The 25,000-nt window shown below is 34.3% G+C and overlaps 1 protein-coding gene across 16 annotated transcripts in view; it reads right to left on the minus strand.

Moving 5' to 3' along the window:
- The window catches only part of LOC144966611 (rhotekin-2-like), a 76,792-nt gene that overhangs the window by 18,154 nt on the left and 33,638 nt on the right, over positions 1-25,000 (minus strand). For 7 of the 16 annotated variants that reach the window (XM_078903347.1, XM_078903335.1, XM_078903341.1 and 4 more), the window contains exon 2: positions 13,177-13,626. The exons of 1 other annotated variant lie outside the window; for it this stretch is intronic. In XM_078903347.1, the coding sequence (XP_078759473.1) occupies positions 13,177-13,434 (258 nt within the window). In that variant the 5' untranslated portion in view covers positions 13,435-13,626. Of the gene's footprint in view, positions 1-13,176; positions 13,786-15,572; positions 15,702-18,636; positions 18,815-25,000 lie in introns of those variants that run through there. 8 more of the 16 variants (XM_078903338.1, XM_078903336.1, XM_078903339.1 and 5 more) reach the window with 6 other exon arrangements.

Raw genomic sequence — 25,000 nt, forward strand, 5'->3', positions numbered from 1 at the left:
TGATTATCCGTCATTACACGATTTGGTGAAAATCCTAGCAAGGATGATGTATCGACTTCCGCGGTGAATAGGTGCAGATTTTATCTATGACTGCTCGGATACAGTTCGAGGCAAAAACATCAGGGGGTTCATTGGAGGTTGGAAAACATTCTTAGTTATTTCATTTGAATACATCAATACTATGCTTAAGATTTTGGAAAAAGGGGGAAAAAATAAGAATAATTTGGGAACATCCATATCAAAAATGTAAGAAGATGAAACGGCACAAAATTGAATTTCATGAATTATTTCTCACGTGACCAAGTAGCTTCAGCAAGTTGATATGCATAAATGAAAGACGAGAGGGGTGGGGGAGGAGGGAAGGGGCAACTCTCGATTTCTCAGATATTACGAAGGGGACCACTATAATAATTAAGTTCCCAAAATAATTTTAGAACAACTACAAGTCCAAGATATTATTACAAAATGGCTTCATTCAAACATGGCCATCAAATAACAATGTTGCGTAGTTGCACACATATGTAATGGCTTGTGATCGTATAGTGGTGTTTTTGATAGATGGTAGTATTATCCTTTGCGTTGTGTTGTAGATGTTAATAATGACGAAAGAGTTCAAGGGCCGGTGATGATAATTGAATGCACAATATCAAGACATTCAAATAAAAGTCCAGATTCCAAGTTTCATTTCTTACAGTTTTATTTGTTTGTGATAAATTCAAAATCCAAATCATGATAAATTCCAAATCCAAATCAAATAGCATGGTCATAATTCAATCAGTTTCATAAATTCCAAATCCGTAAAATCAGTCCACATGTAAAGTCAATTTTGCCTAAGTAACCATTTTCAATGTTCGTGGAATATTTCTAAGTCCGTAAAAGCAAATAAATGATGGTGAGCACAAAAGGTTTAAAGTGTGCAGCTCATGGTCAAGTTGAATCCTCCCGTTTTCCTCAAAACATCCTCTTTTATCCCTATCAAAATGTTACCCACAGTTCCATTGTTTCCACGCCCCCTTGCAGTTTTGACAGTTCCCTGTCAGTCTATAATCCAACCCCTAAGAGTAAGACCAAATCATAATCAAACCTGAAACGTCAATTCCTACATATTGGTGTTAAACCCCGCCTTTTATGATATAATATTACTTTTGGTAAACGTTAGTTCAGTACGCCCAAATAATCTGTACGCCCAAATAATAAATTCCAACTATAATTTGATGCTATTATCCCCAATAACCAAGTAACACCGATCAAAGAAAGTAATTTTCTAGTACTCAATATAATGACCAATCCTTTAACTTTGGAACGTAAAACTGTCCTAGACTACTCAATATAATGACCAAGTTTAACTGATATACAAGCACTGTGAACTCATTAAACCCACTTGCTATAAGCTAACTCTCTTACATACGCCCCTTTCTTAGAATTTAAATTGACTTTAAAACAATTTCAATTCAAAAAAATTATAGTGAGAGATTAAATATATATGTAATGTCCAACTAAAATGTAATAAATAAATGTTAAAATGATAATACTTATACCAGTTAAATATTTAAAAACTTTAAACTTTAAATTCAAAAACACCAAAGTTGATTACAACATTCATATATATCAATTATAGGTTTTATAGTATTACAACATTGATAAATTCACAAACATCAAATTTGATTACAACATCTAAATAGATATATATATCGATTATAGATTTTTTTTTCTTTCAAATTACAACATCAACAGTAAGGTATCTATCATTTAAAAGTGATTAAAATTTAAATTTACCAACACGAAAGTTGATTAAACATTTATATATTTATCGATTATACTTTTTAAGGCATTACAACATTGACAGTAAGATATCAAGTAATTAAAAGTTCAAAGAAAAAATATCTTTTCACCTTAAATTCCATCTTCATAGCAATAAAAGTGTTTAATTCTCGTCATATCCCATCACACATAAATAGTATTGCGTGAAAAAAGATGGTTCAAATTCCATTTGTGATATACTCCCGTTGTCTTATTCAATCTCAAATTTAACTCTTCACGACATGGGTGATAATCTCAGCTTCCATGTATGTCTACTCATTTACTGACATATCAAAACCAGTACCTTGTATATTCCCTTATATTGTATGTTTCCATTTAAACAACATTATTACGTTAATTCCAACTTATAATATGTGGTACAAATAATGTATTATAGACATCTAGATCCATATACGAAGGATTACATTTCAATTAGTAATAAAAAAAATATTTAAAAATAAATCATAATAATAGCATTATCATCATTTTAAAATTCAAGTTGAAGTTATTATCATTCATTGTTCATTGTTGATGTTTCAATTTTTTTTAAGCTTTTTAAGTCATCAGGGTGTAGTTTACAACTTCATTGATATCAAATTGTTCTTTGTGGTCATCCATCAGAGGTCACATTTCTCAGTAATCCGTTCGTTTTGAGAATGGTCATCCTGTAAAAATTGTCAGTAATTGTTAATTAAGTCATTGTCTCCATTAAGAATGAGTTTTCATGTAATGAAAAAAATATATCAACTATAAGAGTTGAGGTGGTTGTATCTAGTCTACGTGTTGCATTGTTGTGTGTGTTGTGGTCACTGAATAGCCCAAGTGTCATAAATTCAATTTAATTATTGTTAATTAATTAAAAACTTTTTCCTCTGTAAATGTCTTCGAATTATCACCATAATGTCTTCACATTCAAATATTTAGTGTTTAATAAATAATCAGACATTAGTCTGTCCGACTTGTTCACATCACATATTTAGTGTTTAGTAAATAATCAGTCATTAGTCTGTCCGACTTATTCATATTTAGTACAGTGTAAATAACTTAATAAGTAAAATCTAACACAGTATGTGATTGTGGGCTGTTACTAAAGTGACCAACTTTTGCAATTAGTGTGTTGTATTTGTTCGAGTCTTTTGAATTTGGGACGAAAAAAGACTCTACAGGTAGCAAACGTATGCTTAACCTGTTGGGTTGTTTCTTGGTCTTGTGACGTCGCTGTAATCCATTCATCTCCGGCATCTGGGTCGATTCTCCTCGTAGATATTTGTGGTTGTCTTGTGTAAACGTTGAATCTCATTGTAGATGAAATTGTAAAAATTCAAGATTAACTGTGTGCGAGATCTTGAATTTAAATGAAGTTTGACTTATCCAGCAAGTCAAAAGAAAGTTGTGAACTCAGCCATGTGTTGACAAAGAGTTCGTGTGTAGTAGTCGACAGAGGTCGTGTGTTGTAATTGTTCGTGTTTGTTGATCGAGTTTTGATGAGGTGGCATGTGAGTACACACCAGGTAGATGATGTAATCTGTAGAGTACCGGTGGGTGACGTGAGTCCAAACACCAGGTAGATGATGTAACAATAACGTAGTCTAGTAGTGGATGTAGTAGGGTCGAATAAGGTCAACAATATTTTCGTTATTTGAACGCAGGTTGTTGAATATCATACGATAATGAATCCAAGGAAATCGCTCATGTGGCGTTTTGCGATACTTTTTCCTGCATTGTCTTATATACATATATAGCCTTTATCTTTTACAATGATACTAAGACAGGCGTTATTATAATATTCAATGTTTATAAGTTGTAGATATGGGTGCTGCACACTTGTATATTGACATAAGTTTAAATTTGAATACGCTCACCACTGAATATGATGGAAGTAGTATTGTTCACAATTGGACATCATTTTTGTAAAAACAATCGTATCTTGAACGTTTATGTAATTATTGACATCGTACATCGTTGGGTATTGTTGTTGTAGAAGTAAATACAAGTAATCCAATTGTTCAATAAAGAATGTAAATATAAAAAGGTTCATGGAAGAAATCTGTGTTGATACAGATATTATTTTATGAATTCTGTCAAGTTTGTATAAGTTGAAAGGTACGATGTAATTGAGGTTGCTGTGTATTTGTAGTCTGTAGATTGTGTTGATTCTGGACGTATCAATGGCGTAGTCGAGATTGTTACTCCATTTTAATGTATTCGTGGATAGACCAAAGGAATTAGGACATTTCCCGACCTCTGTTGTGGCTGTGTTTGAGTTGCCTCTGTCGTTGTCATCAGCGTTCCCGTTATGACTGATGGTTGCAAGTGTCCTCTTTCGTGATGACTGTATCATGTTTAAGTGCAAACACTACTTCTGCCTTTGATTAACTCGAATTATTCCCCTTAGAAAATCCCTAATTTAATGAAATATGATTTTGTTTATTTTATCATTATTATTGGTGTTATCGTAGCACTTCCTACCATTTCAATTTATTGTTGAATGATTACACACTTAAGATTTTACAATTGAACATAACTTCTTCTTCAACTCAGTTACAAATTTTATGATATAAATGTTAAATTCAAACCACGCAGTAAATATTGATTACAATTACAACAGCAAATCGATAGGAGAAAAAGATGATAATCAAAATATTCGCAGAAACAATATACACTCTGCTCAATAAAAATTCAATGTCTCGCACCTTTGCCCTCGGCTTATAATAATATTCATATAACTCATTGCGATGTAATCTCGCGCCTCTTAATATAGCATTGATAAATGTGTGCGCTTTAACCAAGCGCCTCGTATTTATAAAAATTATCCGCCTTCTGTATCATTTCATAGTGTTAAACAATGCGCTTTAATCAAACGCAAAATAAAATATTCCCGAACGCCTCATTCCTGCGTCTCGTAATTTAAATCGTGTGCACTTTAATTACCGCGTCTTACATCACTGCGCTTATTTACCCGTCATTTACAGCATTTTACCGTATGGGTTACTTATAATTCGCTGATTCTTAACAAGTTAACCACTTGTGTCACAAATATTATCAGCTCACATGACATGATAATGCATTTTCAATATTTTGTTATTCTTCCGTAATAACATTTTAACTCCCATTACAAGACAATAGTCTTTCATAATAATTAATACTCCGTCATTTTATTTGTTCTCCGACTTTAAACCAAAAGTCCGTTATTCCGTTATTATGAGAATATGTCTCCTTTTAAAAATCACGACGAAACGCGTTTCAAAACAAAACTAAACAAAACAACGATTGACTCATATTCCGCATAAATCATTTCAACTTAATTTCCAGTGATAAAATCCAAATGTCTTATGTAATCTATTATAACGCCATGTCTCATTACACAAGTAAATAAGCTCTGTTGTCGATTACTTGGCTGCGTTAACCACACATTTATTACCAAGAATACAAACAGATATAAAACTTTGCTCTTTGCCATGAACCCATGAATCTCAAAGAGTCAATATCAACCTACCAATTCATCCCTATTGACGGGAGAAAAATATAACCAATGATGTTGTAATATAACAATAAATACCATAAGACATTTTTCAATTATCAAAACTTATAATGTACGTGTTTTTATTGCCATCATCTTCTTGAGTCATTTTGACAGAAAATAAAAACGTAACAACATTAAATAATGGACCAACTGTCTATGTAATTCCAACAGTAACATACAAAATTGAAATAAAAATCGACACATCTTTGTTACTGATATTAACAAAGCATTGCCATTAACGGTACCAAATAATATTCGAAGATCTATTCCGAAACGCTTGATTGTAAGTAAACGCATTTTCATTTATTTTGAAAAATAAAACGCACTAAAATATTCATTTAAATTCTGCAATTTTTATTTTCATCTCTCCCTCTCTTCTTTTTAATTAAATAAAATACGTGTAGCATCAATGCATTATTATTATTATTATTATTATTATATTATTATTATTATTATTATTATTATTATTATTATTATTATTATTATTATTATTATTATTATTATTATTTTTGCCGTTCTATAATATATTGTTTTCACTTTTTAATATATTTTCTTGTTCCATCTATGGTTCTTAATTTCAATATTATTTCGTTTAATTTTTTTTTAAAACCGTATTTTATCAGAATTTTAGGAATCATCTATAATTTCAATAATTTTTTTTTCAACATTTCATTACAAAAAAAATTATACTACTTCACCTTCAGAATTGATATTCATTTTCTTTTCCAAATAAAGATATTTTCCTATCTGTTCACAATTTTTCACTTCAAAATTCGAGTCTCACAAAAACTTCAATAGATGTTAACACTGCAACAATATACATTTCTTGTGTATCCATGGTTCGGAATGATAACATCTTTACATCATGGTATCAGGGCTCCAAATAAAGATATATAAGAATCCTGAGTCACGACACCAAATTAGATACATAATGTTGCGTAGTTGCACACATATGTAATGGCTTGTGATCGTATAGTGGTGTTTTTGATAGATGGTAGTATTATCCTTTGCGTTGTGTTGTAGATGTTAATAATGACGAAAGAGTTCAAGGGCCGGTGATGATAATTGAATGCACAATATCAAGACATTCAAATAAAAGTCCAGATTCCAAGTTTCATTTCTTACAGTTTTATTTGTTTGTGATAAATTCAAAATCCAAATCATGATAAATTCCAAATCCAAATCAAATAGCATGGTCATAATTCAATCAGTTTCATAAATTCCAAATCCGTAAAATCAGTCCACATGTAAAGTCAATTTTGCCTAAGTAACCATTTTCAATGTTCGTGGAATATTTCTAAGTCCGTAAAAGCAAATAAATGATGGTGAGCACAAAAGGTTTAAAGTGTGCAGCTCATGGTCAAGTTGAATCCTCCCGTTTTCCTCAAAACATCCTCTTTTATCCCTATCAAAATTTTACCCACAGTTCCATTGTTTCCACGCCCCCTTGCAGTTTTGACAGTTCCCTGTCAGTCTATAATCCAACCCCTAAGAGTAAGACCAAATCATAATCAAACCTGAAACGTCAATTCCTACATATTGGTGTTAAACCCCGCCTTTTATGATATAATATTACTTTTGGTAAACGTTAGTTCAGTACGCCCAAATAATCTGTACGCCCAAATAATAAATTCCAACTATAATTTGATGCTATTATCCCCAATAACCAAGTAACACCGATCAAAGAAAGTAATTTTCTAGTACTCAATATAATGACCAATCCTTTAACTTTGGAACGTAAAACTGTCCTAGACTACTCAATATAATGACCAAGTTTAACTGATATACAAGCACTGTGAACTCATTAAACCCACTTGCTATAAGCTAACTCTCTTACAACAATGCTGTCTATGACATCAAACATGCTACATCCAATTGAGAATTTCAACACTTAATGCACAATTTGAATTTCACCCATACGTAAAACGTGTATTTTAACCATAATTTTCCTTAAAATGAAAATGTATGTGATGCAATAATTTTAACATTATTTAATATTTTCTTTCTTGTCATGTTAAGCTAAAATCAAAGCTTGACTGACGACCACAATTTCATACCACCTCGAAAGGAAATTATACCACAAATAACTGCTACTACTATCTCAACACATAACATCAACATTACCAAGGCCACTGACCATCTGTTTGGGTTTCCCTTAATGTCCATGTTAGACGAACATCGCCTCAAGCCACGCTAGTTGTAACAGTTACGGCCCAAATATCAAACTATGCTTAATATTGACCAAACAAATTCAATCAGAGATATAACTTGTGGACTCAAACTTGACGATAATTGAAGTAAGGTGAATCCCAGAACAAGTACAATCATGGATAAAATATGAATTGAAAGAAAAAAGAATAAACAAATCCAAAAAGATAAGCAATAAAAAATGAAAAAATAAATAAATATAAATAAATAAATAAATAAATAAATAAATAAATAAATAAATAAATAAATAACAGCCATGTGAAATAAACGTACATACTCCAAATGGGATTGTATTATCGACACAGCCAACACACACACACATACACACACACACACACACACACACACACACACATCCACACAAACGAAACAATAACAAAACAATACTAGCGTGTCCCTCATAACTTAAATCCGATAGGCGAATTACCACGAAACCCATGACCAAATTATCTACTACGAGTGATCGACTATACGGCTTCACGACATCATTATACAAACAATTACAAAGACTTAATAAGTATTTCGACCTTTACCAACCGGATCTATTTAATTAATTAACAATTAGTAGTGTAGACAGCTGCGATTTCCGTTCGGCGATCCATACAATATGAATACCAAACACCTAGTGTTTGCTTCAAAATTAATTAACGAGCCCATTCATTCAATATAATGTGTCCAATTCATTATTTGATTGCCATTCTCAACATGGAGACGGGCCTCTTTAAGGAAAGGTGGGGGTGAGAGGAGACAGGGCTCTACTTGGGACTATGCGAAGGAGAATTGAAGAAAAGAAATTTTTTGAGATTTGGCACAGGCTGGACTAATTAGTCCACCACAACAAAAAAGTCGGAGATAATCTGGCTAGCCCAAAACATGGATGCCTGGATCCATTGAGGACTTTTTATTTATTTTTTGGTATACTTATATTCGAGGGGGAACGAAGAGAATTTATGATGGTGATGATGGTGGCGTTGATGATGATGTTGATAGAACATGATGATTGATGACGATGATAATATTGGTGGTGGTAGTTGTTGTGCTGGGGATGACGAAGACGACGAAAACATGGTATTGTATGTTTTGGCCCGTAACACAGCTTTTAATTTTAAAAAATTATATTGAAAATTATGAGAGAGAAAAAATGATAGACTGCGATAAAATGAACAGTAAGCCCTATATGCATCTCATACAAAATATTGTGGACAAAAACTAAAACATCCTAAAACATTCGAGATTTTCCTTCAATTGATGATGTGATGTGTATCCCCTTGCCAAAATATGAATGCTATATTGAGTGACCCATAACTCAACCATTAGTCAAGATAAAAAAGTCACCTAAATCATCTACGTCAATCCATTTGACAGACCTATTATAGTGTCCATTGAGAAGACGACTAAATGTCGGTGTTTTGTTGGGTTTTTGTTTTGTTTGTTTGTTTTTTTTTTTTTTTTTTTTTTTTGTTTGTTTGTTTTTGTTGTTTTTTTTTTGAGGGGGGGGGGGGGGGATAACTTTATGTATCGACATATGAATGTAGTAAAAAAATTACATCAATAATAAAATAAGAATGACAACTGAATGGACTGAACAGGACTCATGAAAAAAAAGGAGAGAGAATTAAATATAAATGCAATGACAATTCGAAATGATGTCGGATATCTATTATCGTTAACAAATTAAAATAAAGAATAAATAAACAAATAAATAAATAAATAAAAATTACGACAACAAAAAAGCGCCTATACTTTGCTTGCGCAATATCGCCCTCAATATCAAATGTATGTAAGGTATGTAAGATATAACAAAATCTATTCGCAGTCCACTGGCCATAAATATGAATATTATAGGCAAATCTTACCACGGCCATGGTTTGTTGTTTATTGACATGATACATAGCAGGTAGAAAATAGGGGTCGTTTGTTTGACAATCCCCCCTTTACCGTTTGGGTCAATAAGGTGTTACATTGTCACATGCACGGGCCCCGCCTTAAGCATTTATTTACGTTTTTTTTTTTTTTTGGCTTGTTAATTGAAGCTCTTTTTGTTGTTTTTTTCTTCAGCAAATTGGTCAGACTTGATATTCAATGAACACAGTAGGTGAAACTTATTGAATCCTTGTCGAAATAATGGATTTTGTGGGAGAGAAAAGTTGTTGTTTTTTTTTGGTTTGTTTTTTGTTTTTTATTATTTTGTTGTTTTGTTTTGTTTTGTTTTGATTTTTTTAAAATTTATTTTAACTTTTCGTTTAGTTGTTTGTTTACATGTTGTTGTTTTTTATCGATATGTCCTTTTAAGCGTAGCCAAAACGATTTGGCACATTGGCACTGTACAGAAATTGCAGGTTTTAATCTCTCAAGGAAGTTTGACATTCTGTGAAGTCAATAAAATCACTCAAGTTTCTTCGCTTTGATCAAACACCGGGTTAAGATCAGTTCAAATTATACAGCTCTCTTTTGCTTTAGATTATTGTCATAGTAGTATTTTGAAATGAAAGCGAACGTTTTACCCTGCATGAATAAACCCATTCAGAATTGGAGAGAAATCGTATAGACTACAGTGTATTTGTCTTAAAACATAGACACAATAAGAATATCAAAGTGAATATTATCTCTAATTGCTACCACAATCAGGGCGTCGGAAACATTATTAGAGAGAAACTAAACTCCCCAGCATGGCACCGATAACCTTGATTGATTTTTTTTATATCAATAAAATATGAAAGGGTGTCCTTTCAAATACTTTTTGAAACCCAGACAACCACAAGAGACAATTCATTACTACAGTATTCTTTGACTTCCGTTCAGTCTAACCACACATAAATCAGTCCGTGTGGAGGGGAGGTTAGACCGTGACACAAATCCAGTTTTATTGCTATTGTGTGACCTTTCGCACCTTTTTTTATGAATTGAATGATTTCCTGACTTGACGTTATCGCTGTGCTTCAGAATAAAGGTCGTGGCTTTTCTTATGATCTGGTCATAATACTGTTTTCTCCGTTCTTATAGAGCATACTTTGGCCTTTTGAATACACACTTGTATTTTTATTATGTTGTGGTCAAACTTCCCACAAGATGAGATTACGATCTAAAATAATTTAGGAAAAATTTTTTTAGAAATAATATAACTTTGTTGATTCTATGTAAATTAGCATTTAATATTAGCAATCGATTTACATTATTTGAAATTTCCAACAGCTGTGTAAGAAGACAAGCTTTATCGGCGAACCACCTAAACTTCCATTTTAACTTTTAACTTTGGGTCAGGCTACAAAAATACATTATTTGCCGATCCACGAATCACTGTTTGAGAGCCACCGGATTACCGGTAACTGAAAGAAAATGCTTTTGTGCAAAAACTGTTGAAGATATATCAATGAATTTTCGGATGGATAAAGATAACAATTAAAGATTTAAGCATGTGAAATTTTACGATGGCATTTTTATTGTTGATGACATGGTACAACTTTAAAGATGTTCTACGTGTCCATCTTGACAGACCTGAAAACATTTTGAAAATCAGCCATCACATCTTTGCAGACATTGTGCAGGATTTGTTTGATGGCTCGTTCGATCCACGTCCTCAAAACTGTCACACATCAGCTGACCTGTTTAGGTTTCTCCCTAGAAGAAAATCCAGAGGATTTAAATCAGGAGGGGTTCTTGTGCGGAGTCCCTCTGCTGACGAACCGAGTGCCAAAATAAATTCTCCTTCAAACACTTTCTTTAACATTTGAGGTTCCGCTCCGTCTTGCAAGAATGATATGTATGGGGTTCTGTTCCGTCTTACAAGAACCACTGATTTACTTTAACATTGTCACGGCATAACATCGGTGCTCGCCACAAGTGTTATAAAACCACTATGAACCACTCAGAGACCAATCAAACCCTTAGGGTCATAGCAACCCAATTGGTAGCTTTCCTCACACGAAGATTTCGTTCAATGACAACATTAACCTGGCTTATCTGGGCCCCAGGAAACATAATTTCAAGAATTTATTGAACCACTTACATAGAAATGGGCTTCATAACTGAATCATAGTGGTACTATAAGTCCCGGATAGTAAGGTTTGTATTGTAAGTCATGTTTCAATATTCGCATGACAGTTGTTCGGCTAATTTGGAGTTCGTGACTGCGACTTCGTGTTGACATTTTTGGATTAGCTCTTAATGACACTGCGATTCTAGAGTATACCTTTTACATTTCTGGAAAGTCAACAGACAGCTTGTTGCAGGAATTTGTCAAGACAGTCAATAACAGGTTTGTTTGCTGGTAGTTGAGATTTCCCTTTAATTATTTTTTTAAATGCCATATCTTTGACAAATTCGGTTTTATCCTTTCTAAGGAATTTTGTTTTAAATATAGCTTTGCAGACACACACACACACACACACACACAAATAAAAAAGGCCTTCTGTGAATCGGCTCGTGCCATCCCTAATGCCTAAAAACACGTGGTTTGCTTATGCTTTTACGTAATCTGCATATCCGGTTCAATATTGTGTTCAAAATTGGAGCTTTTTCGTCCTTTATAAATTAAAAAAAAAGTTATTAAAATTTCTTTCAGTTACCTTGAATTTGGCCCACTAGGCAGAAAATGAAATCACTTATTATGTTAAACACGAAAACAGGGGTTGAAAGGTACTAGAAATCACTACACTCAACATTTTTTTTGCTATACAATTTAGTTCAGATAAAACTTCATCGTCCTTCCTCTTTGGCAATATTAGTTATTAACCTTGTATTAATATTGGAAACAATCCCAACTTTTTCGCCCTCTTTTGGCAAAATAACGAAAGGGTAGGGGATGATAAACTTGATGCAGAAAATAAAAATAGTCTTATAGGGCTATAACTTCAAGGCAGAGCGAGACAGAGTACAATGTTTTTGTGTTTTTTTTATTGACACATTTCAGGTTTGAATAACTCCAAAGCTATGTAAGATTTCATCAAACGGTCTTTTGCTATAAGTGCAGAATTTATTTAAGTTATGATTAATATAAGGTTTATAACTGTGCACCCTTTGGTACCTGAGCTATGACGATATGAATAGAAAAGGGCAATATTGAAATGAACAGTAATTTACAGTGTATTTGTTTTTAATCATTGATACATTTCAGGTTTGAAAAATATCCTTTGATTGACATGATAAATAAAAAAAAAACTTTCGAGAATCATGTGGGACAAAACCAAAATGTATTACAATTTATGTCAAAAATATCCTTTTCTACTGATGACGTCATAGCTCAGCTACCAAAGGGCGCATAGTGTTAATATTTATATGAATCAAAACTTGAATAAATTCTGCACATATAGCAAAAATCCGTCTGATAAAACCTTACATATCTCTCGAGTTATTCAAAATTGATATGTGTCAATAATAAACACTCTGAATATCAGTAGCGTTCAACGAAGAGTAACCACTTTTTACCCTTTATAGGGATAGTTGGTCTTAATTAAAACAATCTTCGTTAGATCTATCTTACTGGCCTAGCCGAACATCAAATGCATTATTATTTCTTTTTCTAAAGTTGGGCAACTTCGAAGTTAAGCAGAGTAATAAGTAGAACGGGGAACAAGTCACCGTGTTTATAATTGATATTGTAAATTGTGACTTGTCTAAGATTTTTGGAGAAAAAAAAATGCAGTTACCTTGAGACTGGTGGCCAATTGTCTGAAATAAAACAAATTCATGTCCTCCAATATAAGACCGCCATTGCTGACGCTGTCGTGTTGCCATAGCGACGAGGAGGAAGAAGACCTTGATGCTGGTTCCGAGTTTTTGCGAAATAGATTTTTGTCCGTCGATTTTCCGACAGAGGATTCTGAATTTTTTCTCGTAAATATCCCTTTAGAACTCTCTGATTTTTTCCCTTGTTCAGAATTTTTCCTGAACAACATCTTATCCATACTATCAGTTCTGTTGTTGATGCCACAGAATTATATAAAGTAAACAACGGCATTGACAATCAATGTATATGAATAATGTACATTATATCCGCTACGCCTCCTCCCATCATCAGGTATAATAAACCATCATCTCAGGCGTCTTCGAATACCATCGAATACTTTTCTTCTCCTGGTGTACATGATTATATTCTCCTATATAAAATGTCGAGAGAGAAAAAAGACTCCATAACAGATCCATAACACATCAATTAACACTAAGAATCATATCTATATAACAAGAAATAAATCCACACATTTTGTCAAGTCACATAAAGACTGTGAGTCCAGCTATACCCAGCACAAACTATACCACTATCCGTTGGAATACAGAGAAAATAATAATATTATACATACATACGCCCGTCCCCTTCTCTTATATTCGACCAAGTCCACACACCCTTTCATTATTCATTAAGTTCTATTCATTCCATTCGTGTGAAAAGACGCCATGCATTGAGAATACCTCTTGGCATAGCTCTCCAAGCTCTCGCTAAAATAACTGCTCCCAAAGAGAGCGTTGGTTACACCATGCAATATTCTGCTAGACAATCTCGGAAAATGATAGTGAGACATTCCACACCTGATCCAAACATCCAAGTAAAGACAGAAAATATTGGAGCAAGGACTGCCATTCAAAGATGAATCAAGGAAGTGTAAGAAAGAAAAGTAGAAAGCCGACCTGTCAGAGACAACGAACATATTCCACAGTTTCTTTAAATAAAATAAAATCGACAATTTCTTTCAATAAAATTCGATTTTCAAGGCGGAAAAAAAAGGAGAAAAGTCAGATTTTTGAATATATTTGAGATGATTTTATCTATTTAGTGAACGCGCTATAAACCAGGGCAAAGTATGATTCTATGATTCATCTAAAGATGGGCTCATTACTAACTTGTAGATCATATGACAATATAGAAATTATTTTCATCTGTATCGTATTCTCAAACCAGTCTGCGGAAGGACGGGTACAACAAGTTGGGATATTTATGAATTTGAGTATTATTTGGCTTTACAAAATGTAAAAAAAAAAAACAAAAAACAACTAACAAACAAAACAAAAAAACACAGAATCAGATTTCATTTGAACAAAAGTGAAGACCTACAACAATGTTTGTATTGAAGGAAAGTGTCACATTTTATGATGAATATTTCAAGGGACTTCAAGTCACGAATTCGAAATTCCCTCGCTGTGGTGGTCGGAGAATAATTGGATAATAGATCAACTCGCTGACATCGCACTAATGTAATATAATATAATATAGTAAATAGACGTAATTAAACATACACGCCTCCTCCTTGTGCCAATGTAACAGCCATGATTTTATAATAATGTTCAAAATGAGAACGTTTCAAGGAGCAAAAGGCCTTGCGAGAATGATAAAGTTTATCCTGTCGTGCAATGAGAGAACCCAATTTATTATTTTGGCCCTTTGACCAGATAACTTTAATTTCAAATATCGACCAATAAAAATGACACCAACTTGTCAAATATACACTACACTTCTTTGAAGTGTCAAGTTTGAGACTTTTTGTCTATGCGGGGGTCATCCTAATAGATCAATAATACCTGAAGTCAAAGTTTAAAAACTAAAGAACAAATAAACCAAATTAAATAAATAAATAAATATAACAAACCCGCAAACACAAACAAAAACACAAACCAAACAAACAAAAAAAAACTATAAAAAACAAACAAACAATAAACAAACTTAAACAAAACCAAACTAAAGAAGTCAAATTTTAATAATAATAATAATAATAATAATAATAATAATAATAATAATAATAATAATAATAATAATAATAATAATAATAATAATAATAATAATAATAATAATACAATAAATAAATAAATTTAAAAAAAATAAAATAATGATAATAAAACAATAACAATAAATAAAAATTCACCAGTCAGATAACGTTCGGCTCACTTAAATTCAAGCGGACCCATCTGTCGTTTTTCCCTTTATATATTCTCCATTTTTTTTATTTAAAGAAAAGAAATATTCGAATGACATGGCAAAACTCTTTAAGCCGCTGGCAAGAAAATTAAACGAAAGACCTATATAAACTCAATTTTAAGGCTAACCGTGACTCACTATAATAATACGTATTTCAATGCCAGGATATGCAACACTCCCAATAAGAACTTCTGCTTCAACTCCTCTTTACATTTTATGTAGAGAAATGTAGACGTTGTCAATTACGGTTTTGACAACACTATTAATGGTTGTACAAACACGCGTGCGACTATAAGGTTGCTTTCTCTGAGACTCGGACTTATCAAAGTCGTTATCGATGTTGATATCATCCACAATCTATCTTCCCTCGTAGTGACGTCATCATAGTGGGCGGATTGAAGAGAAAGAGGGTAGGGTTGATTCCGCTTTAGCTTCGTCACAAGAGAGAAACAGTTTAGAAGTGTAATCGTAATCAAGTGGACAAGTACTATCAATTAATTCATCCTTTATCGACCCAAATTGTCAAATACATCTGACTTTAAAAACAAGAGAGATTGAAAGATCAAAAAATAATCATCCAATCCACAAGCAATGAATCGTCATGTTGAAAATAACAAGATGGAAGTTGTAATATTTCAAAGTTCAACTTGACATAACTTGTATCAACGAGTACTCCAGAATGTAAAGTTGACTGATTGAATTGATTGGTAAGTGGTTGTGTAAGAGTAATGCGAGTAGAAGGACGGAATATTTATCATACGGGAAGGTGGGTGAGGTGGTAGGTAGATTAGTAATTAGGTTGGTTTATTGCTCGAATTGATCATGGAAAGGAATAAAGTCAATTGAACTGACATAAATACACAAAACACACACACACACACACACACATAGACAGACAAACCTACATACATACATACATCATACATACATACATACATACAAACATACATAATACACACACACACACACACACACACACACACACACGGTCGCGAGCGCGCATATTATAAACATATTATCACCGACTGCATAATGTGTAAATTGCAATGTGCTGTCTATAAAAAAAAACCCCAAAAAACTAGCCTTACTCCAATAAAGATCCATATTCTTTCTCAGGCAATCGTCATCAAAAAGTAAATACTAATAAGTAATTTTTAAAAAATAACAAGGCAATGGCAATCACAGCTTGCAACACGACACACTGTAACCCGATTAAGAAAGTAACAGATGGATTGAGTAGAAACTGTACAAACATAAAAGTGCATAAGAATAGAAAAATATGTTCAGACTACAGTAAAATGAGAGAGAGAGAGAGAGAGAGAGAGAGAGAGAGAGAGAGAGAGAGAGAGAGAGAGAGAGAGAAAGAGCACGTGTCTAATACTTTTAATAAACAAAGCAACTTCTTCTAACAAACAGCGGTTCGACTTTGGGCCAGCATCAGGCATTATTATATTATCACTTTACATTGGCGGAGGCCTGAAGTAGAAAACTCTTATTTGTTTTGGAACGTTTAATCAAATATTTGAGCTTATTTATTTAAATTTTCATTGCAATCCAAAATCGAGTACACTGCTGCTACGACATAATCCTGGTAAAAACATTGCAAAGACTTCGCAAAGTCTCAGGTTTGAGAGGTTTTTTTTTGTTTTGTTTTTTTTTAATTTATTTATTAATTTGTTTTGTTTTGTTCTTTTTCCAAGATGAGGGTAATTTAAATCGATCGATATTTGAAGGACCCGTTTTCTGGCCAAATGTTTAAATACGAGTTTTTCCAGAGCATGGTAGTTGACTGGTTAAAAGACAAGAACTGGCGGCACGGCACACTTAATAACTATTATGAAGGGATTTTGAGCTTGTTTAGTTATAAGTAAAACACTTGGCGGATCTCCCGAGTTCTAAGTAAGGAGGTTGATCCGGAGAGCGCTTTTACCTTTATATAACCACAGGTTTGCATTGATTCTCATGAATGAACAAACAAATAAATTCATTATCACATCACATAACTCAAACGAACATGGTGTTAAATCGTTAATGAGATAGTATATTCCTTAAACAATTTTTCATCCACCTCTCTTCTAAAAAAATCTAGGCAAACGCTGTTGTACAACTTTTTATGTAATAATAATAACAACGAAGGCCACCGTATTTCTCACATAGACAGCTCATCTGCTCACCTTATGTTTTGTCTGGGACAAGTCTACAACCTTCACAGTAGATATCAGAACACACACACACACACACACACACACAAACACATACACACACTCTCTCTCTCTCTCACACACACACACCTTTCTATCTGAATTGAGAGCAACCATAAGAACATTTTCTTGCCAAAATTTCATAAAATAAAGTTTCAAAACATTTAATATGAATGGCAAGCAATAAAGAAAAATACAAGAAAAAAAAACTTCTTAAAACATCAGTCTGTTTCAACTAGGGATCGAACCCCAGATCTTCTGTGGTGTAATGGTGCCATGTCTGACCGGTAATCAGAAGGTCTGAGGTTCGATACCCAGTCTGGCACCGTTTCATACACAATTGTTCATATCTTTGATAATAACAACAACAACAATAATTAATATAATAATAAAATAATAATAAAATAATAATAATAATAATAATATAATAAAGATGATGATGATGAGAGATGATGATGAATAATGAATGATGAGATGAGATGATGATGATGATGATGATGATGATGATGATGATGATGATGATGATAATAATAATAATAATAATAATAATAATAATAATAACGCAAAACTAAACCTATTAACTACCATCCAGCGGTACAATACATTGTCTTAGGTTAATCAAACAATGAGGCATATATCCAGCATGTATCCAGAGGAGTAGAGGGGGGACGTAGTTTTGCACCGCTTTCAACATTTTCGAAAGAAAGAAGGATTCAGAATGTTGACTCAATATGTTCTATATCACCCAAAAATTAAATAAACAATAAATATATAAATAAATAAATATGACGTTGATTTAACTTTGGTTTTTGATTTTGTTTTGTTTTGTTTTTGTTTTGTTTTTGTTTTTGTTTTTTGTTTTTTCTATATTTTCTCCTGCTCCGAATTACATTTGCATTGCAACATAATATTATGGGAATGAAACCCGAGAAAACGAAATCGAATCCAATTACCATACAAATATCTGCACAGCATAAATATCCTGTTTCACCCAACCATACCCAATGAAAACGAATTACTATTTATTCTCCTTCTTATCCTCACAATGGAATTGCACTAAAAAAAAAAAACAATGATTCACAAAGTATAAACGAATCAGCAATGCACCAGTTGCAACTTTTTACTTTATCTGTCTTCATAATATAGGTGCGCCAGTAAACCAAATTTACCTACTAAACTGTCGCTTCCAAGCTACACAGCTGACGTAAGTATGCAGGACCTTTCAGTAAAATTTGTTATCGGGATAGATAAGCTGTTTGATGTCTACTCTTAGACCGACAGTCGTGAATGTCATTGAGGCCTACGAGTTGACAATATTCGTGTCATAAAGTCACAAAGGGCAAACAAAAAAGGGTTTCTCAGATGAATAAATTGTATATTTACTTGAATCACACAGCAAAATTAGGGAATGTGTATAAAGAGGCCTTCCATATGATTTCATCACGATTATTATTATAATATTATAATACTGCGGCAATTGGATTCAGTAGTCTGATGTCACGCGCCCGGCAACGGCGGCCATCTTGGTTCTAAACAAAGAAAATCTTTACTTTTTATTCTTCATGCTGGCGAGAACTTTTCATTCCCTTTTCATATGCCTTGTGATCAGAATGTGTAAAAGTCAAAACATGATCAAACTGATGGGGTTTTTTTTCCTCTGGATACGCTTTTAAGCTCGCCGGAGAAATATTTCATACGGCGTCCGTCATTGTTCCGATAGTTTAGAGCCAGTGTTACTAAGTTACCATACGTCATTAGGAAGGAAGTGACGGTACGACTATTGAATCCTATTGGCACACATTTAAATTATGCCGGACTCTGACAAAACACTTTTTTCGTCAAATAAACGATTTTGTGTTTTGGGCATAAAACTATAACTTCAGATGATCGATTTCGTGTTATGGCAATTAAATAATGACTTCAAATGGCAGGTTTTATTTTTTGACCGCCAAAGAATAACTTCAAAAAATGATAGATTTCGTGTTTTGGCAGTGCACCGATAAATTCAAATTAATGATTGAGTTAGTCTTTTTGGCCATAAGACAACAACTTCAAATGTCCGATTTCGTGTTCGGGCCATGAAGCAATAACTTCAAATGATCGAGTTCGTGTTTTGGTCATAGACCTATAACTTCAAATGATCGACCGATTAAAATGACCCATCGAGATTGGAGTCTTTGACACATGTGGGTAAATTTAATCCATCGATATGATACGAAGTGCAAGTTTCCTGGACGAAAAGATATTTAAATATGTCGTGTTTTGTCAGAATACGGCAGATTATATCCATTTTCCTCTCTTTCTTTCCGATGATAAAACAATTAGAGCATGAAAGACACCTTGGGAAGAAAGATGTATAAATCATATATGGTGCTCTCTCTCTCTCTCTCTCTTCTCTCTCTCTTCTCTTCTCTATCTCTCTCTTCTCTCTCTCTCTCTCCTCTCTCTCTCTCTCTCTTTCGTTGATATATATATATCGTCATCATCATCATCGTCATCACCCACATCATCATCCTCTTTCTTCTTCTTCTTCCTTTTCTTTTCCCCTCCTTATTGCCATCGAGTGACTCGACGTCCAATGTTTCGTGCAGCTAAAGTGACGTAAATGTCGTAAACGTAAAATCAAAAAAAAATAAATCCCTAAATCGAATTCAACATTTGTTGTTAACATCCCGCCTGCAGTCTTTCTTAATTTTAAACAAAACATCACTCTATTCAGCCTATAGTTAACCAGTTAACTGCCCCCCCCCCCCAAATAAAAAAAAAAAACAAAAAAAAAAAACAACAAAAAAACAACAACAAACACACACACACACACACACACACACACACACACACACACACAAACACCAAAAAACATTTTTAAAAACAACTCGTAATTTAAAAATTGGCCAGAAAACCTGACCTTCAAATATCGATCCATTAATTTGACACTCATCTTGGCAAAAACTCTTCAAACCTGGGACTTCGCTAAATGACCTTCATCTTGGCAAAAGCTCTCAAGCCTGAGGCCTCGCGAAGAGAGCTTTTGCCAAGATGAGACTCATTTAAATCGATCGATATTTGAAGGACGAGTTTGCTGGTCAAAATGTCCAATACGTGTATTTCCAGAGTACAGAAGTTACCAGGTTAAAATTGGTTACACTTTCATGTGCCCAATCGAAACCCTGTTATATTTTCCTCAACACAAAAATGGATTTGCCACGCCCACCATATTGACAAACCGTGTCCTCCGTCACTTCCTATCACTGCTGTCACATTGTCCTGTCCCAAATCTATACAGCCTTATAGTTTCCTCTTTCCTCCACAATAGCTAATATAAAATGTCCTTTTCATTTACATTGTGTGCTAACGTGTTCGTGCTGTCGTACTTTGTTGACAAAACCTCAGTGGCAAGTTAACAATTGATGGTCAATTAACTGTTGCTTTAGAAAGTACAGCATCGCGGCATGGGGGACATGAAAAGCAATTCATTTTATTGGGAGCTATAGTAGAAGATGAAGACATGGTTTGAACAACGCAATTGGGACACGCTTTGCTTCCTTTAGTGTTTCGAAGCAACCCAACGTTATCTGCTAATTTTAAAACAACCTGGCGAATTCGCCATCGTTGTCAAGTGAGTCAGCAATGAACTAGAATTCTTCTCTCCAACCAAAATAATTTGACAGTGCTGAAGATGACACCGATATATTAGCGAGCGTTGTATGACTTAAAAGCTTCTCAGACATAAAATAGAATTTCCCACTGCAATTGTTCCCGTAGAGTGGAAATTGACATCACCCACCCCCCCCCCCCCCCACCCCCTATTCAAAGTTGTAGAAACAAAATAGTTAGAAAAAAATTAAGAGGGGGGAGAGGGGGTGACCGAGTGGGGGAAAAGATGAATCGAACACTATTTTCCCTTTACATGTGGATTGCTGACTCTTTGCAGCTGACTTCTGATAAGCAACTTGTCACGTAACACGGACGGCAATCTTGTGCTATGGTGGAGGACTCGGCCCCACAGATTGTATCATATGACGTTACAAGACAGGTTTTCTTACACGACGAGAACGACCAAACACCCAGCGAGAGACATGACGAGTAAAACAATATAGCTGCTTTGTTTTGCCAAATGAGACATTTCCCAACTTCTTGTGTAGTTACAAAACGACAATAATTATAGCGCATTGTTCACGATTCTATTCATCTCTATTGACAGGTATTAACTCGTTAACTGAACTGTCCTACACTGGAAATACACATCGCATAATATTTAAAAATTCGGTCAGAAAACTTGTCTTTCAGATATCGATCGATTTAAATGTCCCTGATCTTGTCAAAAACTTGCAAACTGGGACCGCCCGAAGGTCGTTTAAATCGATCGATATTCGAAGGACGAGTTTTCTGGCCAAATATTTAAATACTTGTCTTTCCGGGGAGTACGGCAGTTAATTGGTTAAAACAACCGAAACATCTTCAGACTGCACTTCTCTAATTTAATTGATCCCGAATTTATATTATGATCAATATTGAGAACTTTATTTCGATATTTATTGTCAACAGTGTACATACAATCTAACTCAGGTATAATATTATAATGTAAACACGCCGTCAAAACACTAGAGGAATCTAGGTCAAGAACAAAATGGCCCACGAGCTATGTAATTTCACACCTTTCTAATCCTGGGATCACAACGCTGCAGCATTGTCGCCAGTAAAATGTAACTACAGCTTCCAGTCTGTCATGCAACAACCGCGACCTTACGAGTTTGAAACCTTCATGGATCTAATAACACTATTGACATTTCCTTTTCCTTGCAGGATGGCTCCTATGAACCGCCAAGTAACCTTTAAACCTTTGGCTGGTACACAATATTATTTGTTAAAATCACAACTATCATTATGTCTTGTTATCTCGCCCAAAAGACCTTTCACCTTCAAAGAGCGCGGTATACAAGCAACCGGACTCCAAACTTTACTGTCATTTAGATACAAAAATGCAGCATGGGTTTGAGACGCTAATGCCCTTCGAGTTTTTAGCATGTCACGATTTCGTTGAACGAAAACAAGTTTACAAGGGAATATGTCAGCCATACTTCGCGAGGATACAGACAATAATATGCATGATGTACTTGAGAGAAGATCCAACAATATACAGGCTAATGACAGGGCATAAAAGTTTAAGGAGACAACTGTACCGATTAAGTATTGAAAACACAAGCATGCGCCAATCTAAACACGGTCATCAGGGTGTTGATCAAATGAGACAAGGATGCCATTAGGTATTGCCGTACTCTGGGGGAAAAAAAACCCAGTCCCAGATTAGAGAGGTTTGGCCAAGATGATGGTCATTTAAATCGATCGATATTTGAAGGACGCGTTTTCTGGCCAAATTTTAAAATAATATGGGTTTTTCAAGAGTACAAAAAATATGGTCACCAAATATAAACCAAGTAGTTTCACAAGCTCCCGATCCCGACCACACTTTACCGATCCATCAAGACAACGAATTAGGGATCAGGACATGAATTGAAAAGTGAACAAAGAAGAAGAGTCATCATTTTCTTACAACCTCCCCCTTACCCCCCCCCCCCCCCCCCCCCTCCCCGACTTTATAAAATATATATCTAAACAACCCTATATCAAGAAGCAAAAGACGCGTAAATCGGAACGAAGCGACGTGGACCATGCCAGTCGTTCGATTGTTGAAGTAAGAATTCAAATCATTTTATTAATGCCTTATATTTTTAGTTATAAAAATCAACAGTAGTAGTTGATAAATTCCATGTCATAATGCAGTCGTCGTGATATTATAATTATGAATTCTAATTTTTTAGTTTTCATTAAACAATTTATAAATAATTTTTTTTTTAATATATAAATTTAAATCACTGTTGGCATCCTCTATACAGCACGTGATACAGAAATGTGGGTATTTTCAGAAAAATTCTTGAAGTTTTGGAGATCTTGAAAGACACAGTCGAGGCCGTTAATCCCAAACTTTATAAGGCAAAATAATGGTTCATGTAACCCGACAAAATTGCCCGAGCTCGTTTCGTTGGAATTTCCCGTCCTTCAAAATTACAGCTGACCACATGCCAGAATAAGATCGTGTCATTTATAATAAAGGATGGGCTGAATTGCAAAACATGCATTTGTACTATGAAATAAACTAAAGCTACAAAATTAAATCCGGTATATTATTTTACTACTTAAAATTTATTAAAACATGTTCTTTTTTTTATTTTTAAAAGGAAATAATAATATCAAATGTGCGTGATATTGTGGGATGCGTACGTGTGATTGGGTGTTAGAGAGAGAGAGAGAGAGAGAGAGAGAGAGAGAGAGAGAGAGAGAGAGAGAGAGAGAAGAGAGATGGGTGTTAGAGAGAAGAGAGAAGAGGTAGAGAGAGAGTGAGAGAGGTAGAGAGAGAGAGGGGGGGGGAATGAGAGGAAGAGAGGTGGGAGAGAGGAGAGGATGAGAGAAAGAAGAGAGAGAGAGAGAGAGAGAGAGAGAGAGAGAGGGGGGGGGGGGGGGAGGAGAAAGAGGAGGGGGGGGGGGAAGGGGACAGTTGAACGGTCCTTTAAGACTAAAAATAAACGCAGGTGCAAAAATAGAACCTATGCCATCCCATTAATAAAGTTGGCTTTAAGTTAAATGTCTTGACTAAAGATTAATTTAAGATTAATCGGCTAAACTTGACTTGGGGCAAACATAATATGGAGGTAGCAGATGTATGGGTGTCGCATAAGTCGTGATTCATACATGAGAAGATGTTTGACCTTAACCGATCTTACAAGCGATAATTGACCACGTTATGAACACAGCCTTCCTCTACGCATTTTTGTGGACAGCAAGAACCACCACCACCAACACAATCCATAAATATAATAATGAGAAATGAGAATAAAGAAAGGAGTCCACCCATCCACTCTCGTGGGCCGATATCCAAGAGCAATTCCGGGCACTCTGATCGTCGCAGTGTTGAATCTTCACCAGTTAACAGGTTCATATTCAATTCCATGAATTATTGTCCGCATTTCAAACATCGTCTATATTTTAAACAGGAATAGACTCGATGTTTCCAAAACGACGAGTAAAATCAGAAACTTATACAAGCATTTTTTGTAACATGAGAAGAAAAAAAAGAGAAAATAAAAGACGATAATTGTCGCAAACGTGAATTCCACCACCGTAATGAACATTGATATCATCACCGCTATGATTTCAGATTGTTTGTTGCCCCTTTAAATATGAGGCTTGGTTCTACTCTTATTCAGGCAGCATATTAAGATTATAATTTTCTTTCCGTTTATACCAAGAGAGCAGTGATAAAAACGATACGACTCGGGATTTACTCTTTTTATCATTTCTCTCGTGGAG

The sequence above is a fragment of the Berghia stephanieae genome, chromosome 2 (genome assembly GCF_034508935.2).
Source record: "Berghia stephanieae isolate SIO BIC M18660-M18661 chromosome 2, UCSD_Bste_1.3, whole genome shotgun sequence".
Taxonomy (NCBI): domain Eukaryota; kingdom Metazoa; phylum Mollusca; class Gastropoda; order Nudibranchia; family Aeolidiidae; genus Berghia; species Berghia stephanieae.